The sequence below is a fragment of the Penaeus monodon genome, chromosome 19 (genome assembly GCF_015228065.2).
Source record: "Penaeus monodon isolate SGIC_2016 chromosome 19, NSTDA_Pmon_1, whole genome shotgun sequence".
In the NCBI taxonomy this organism is placed as follows: domain Eukaryota; kingdom Metazoa; phylum Arthropoda; class Malacostraca; order Decapoda; family Penaeidae; genus Penaeus; species Penaeus monodon.
Genome location: NC_051404.1, coordinates 6,338,919 through 6,339,164, shown reverse-complemented (window position 1 = coordinate 6,339,164; position 246 = coordinate 6,338,919). Strand labels below are relative to the sequence as shown.

The following is a 246-nucleotide window of genomic DNA, read 5'->3' as shown; positions in this document are numbered from 1 at the left end:
CATCGCATGCTATATCACACCCACATCCCCAAGCAGAAAGAATGACTCCGTTGTGACGCGACAAAACAGCCACATAAAAATCAGCAATTCAAAAGAGACAGACATATCGTAGGGGGCCTAAAGAAAACTCAAGGTTTGTTACGGACGCAGCATGACAGGGAAGAGGCAGCATGACAGCCACACATTCACTAGATCCATGTTTAGTCGAGCAGAAAGAGACATCGTCCCTTTAAATACTATGAGGGA

The 246-nt window shown here is 45.5% G+C and overlaps 1 protein-coding gene across 1 annotated transcript in view; it reads right to left on the bottom strand.

Moving 5' to 3' along the window:
- Window positions 1–246, bottom strand: part of LOC119585320 (high affinity nerve growth factor receptor-like) — a 33,641-nt gene that overhangs the window by 15,513 nt on the left and 17,882 nt on the right. Inside the window, exon 5 of the mRNA XM_037933994.1 lies at window positions 104–117. Within this exon, the coding sequence (XP_037789922.1) occupies window positions 104–117 (14 nt within the window). The remainder of the gene's footprint in view (window positions 1–103; window positions 118–246) is intronic.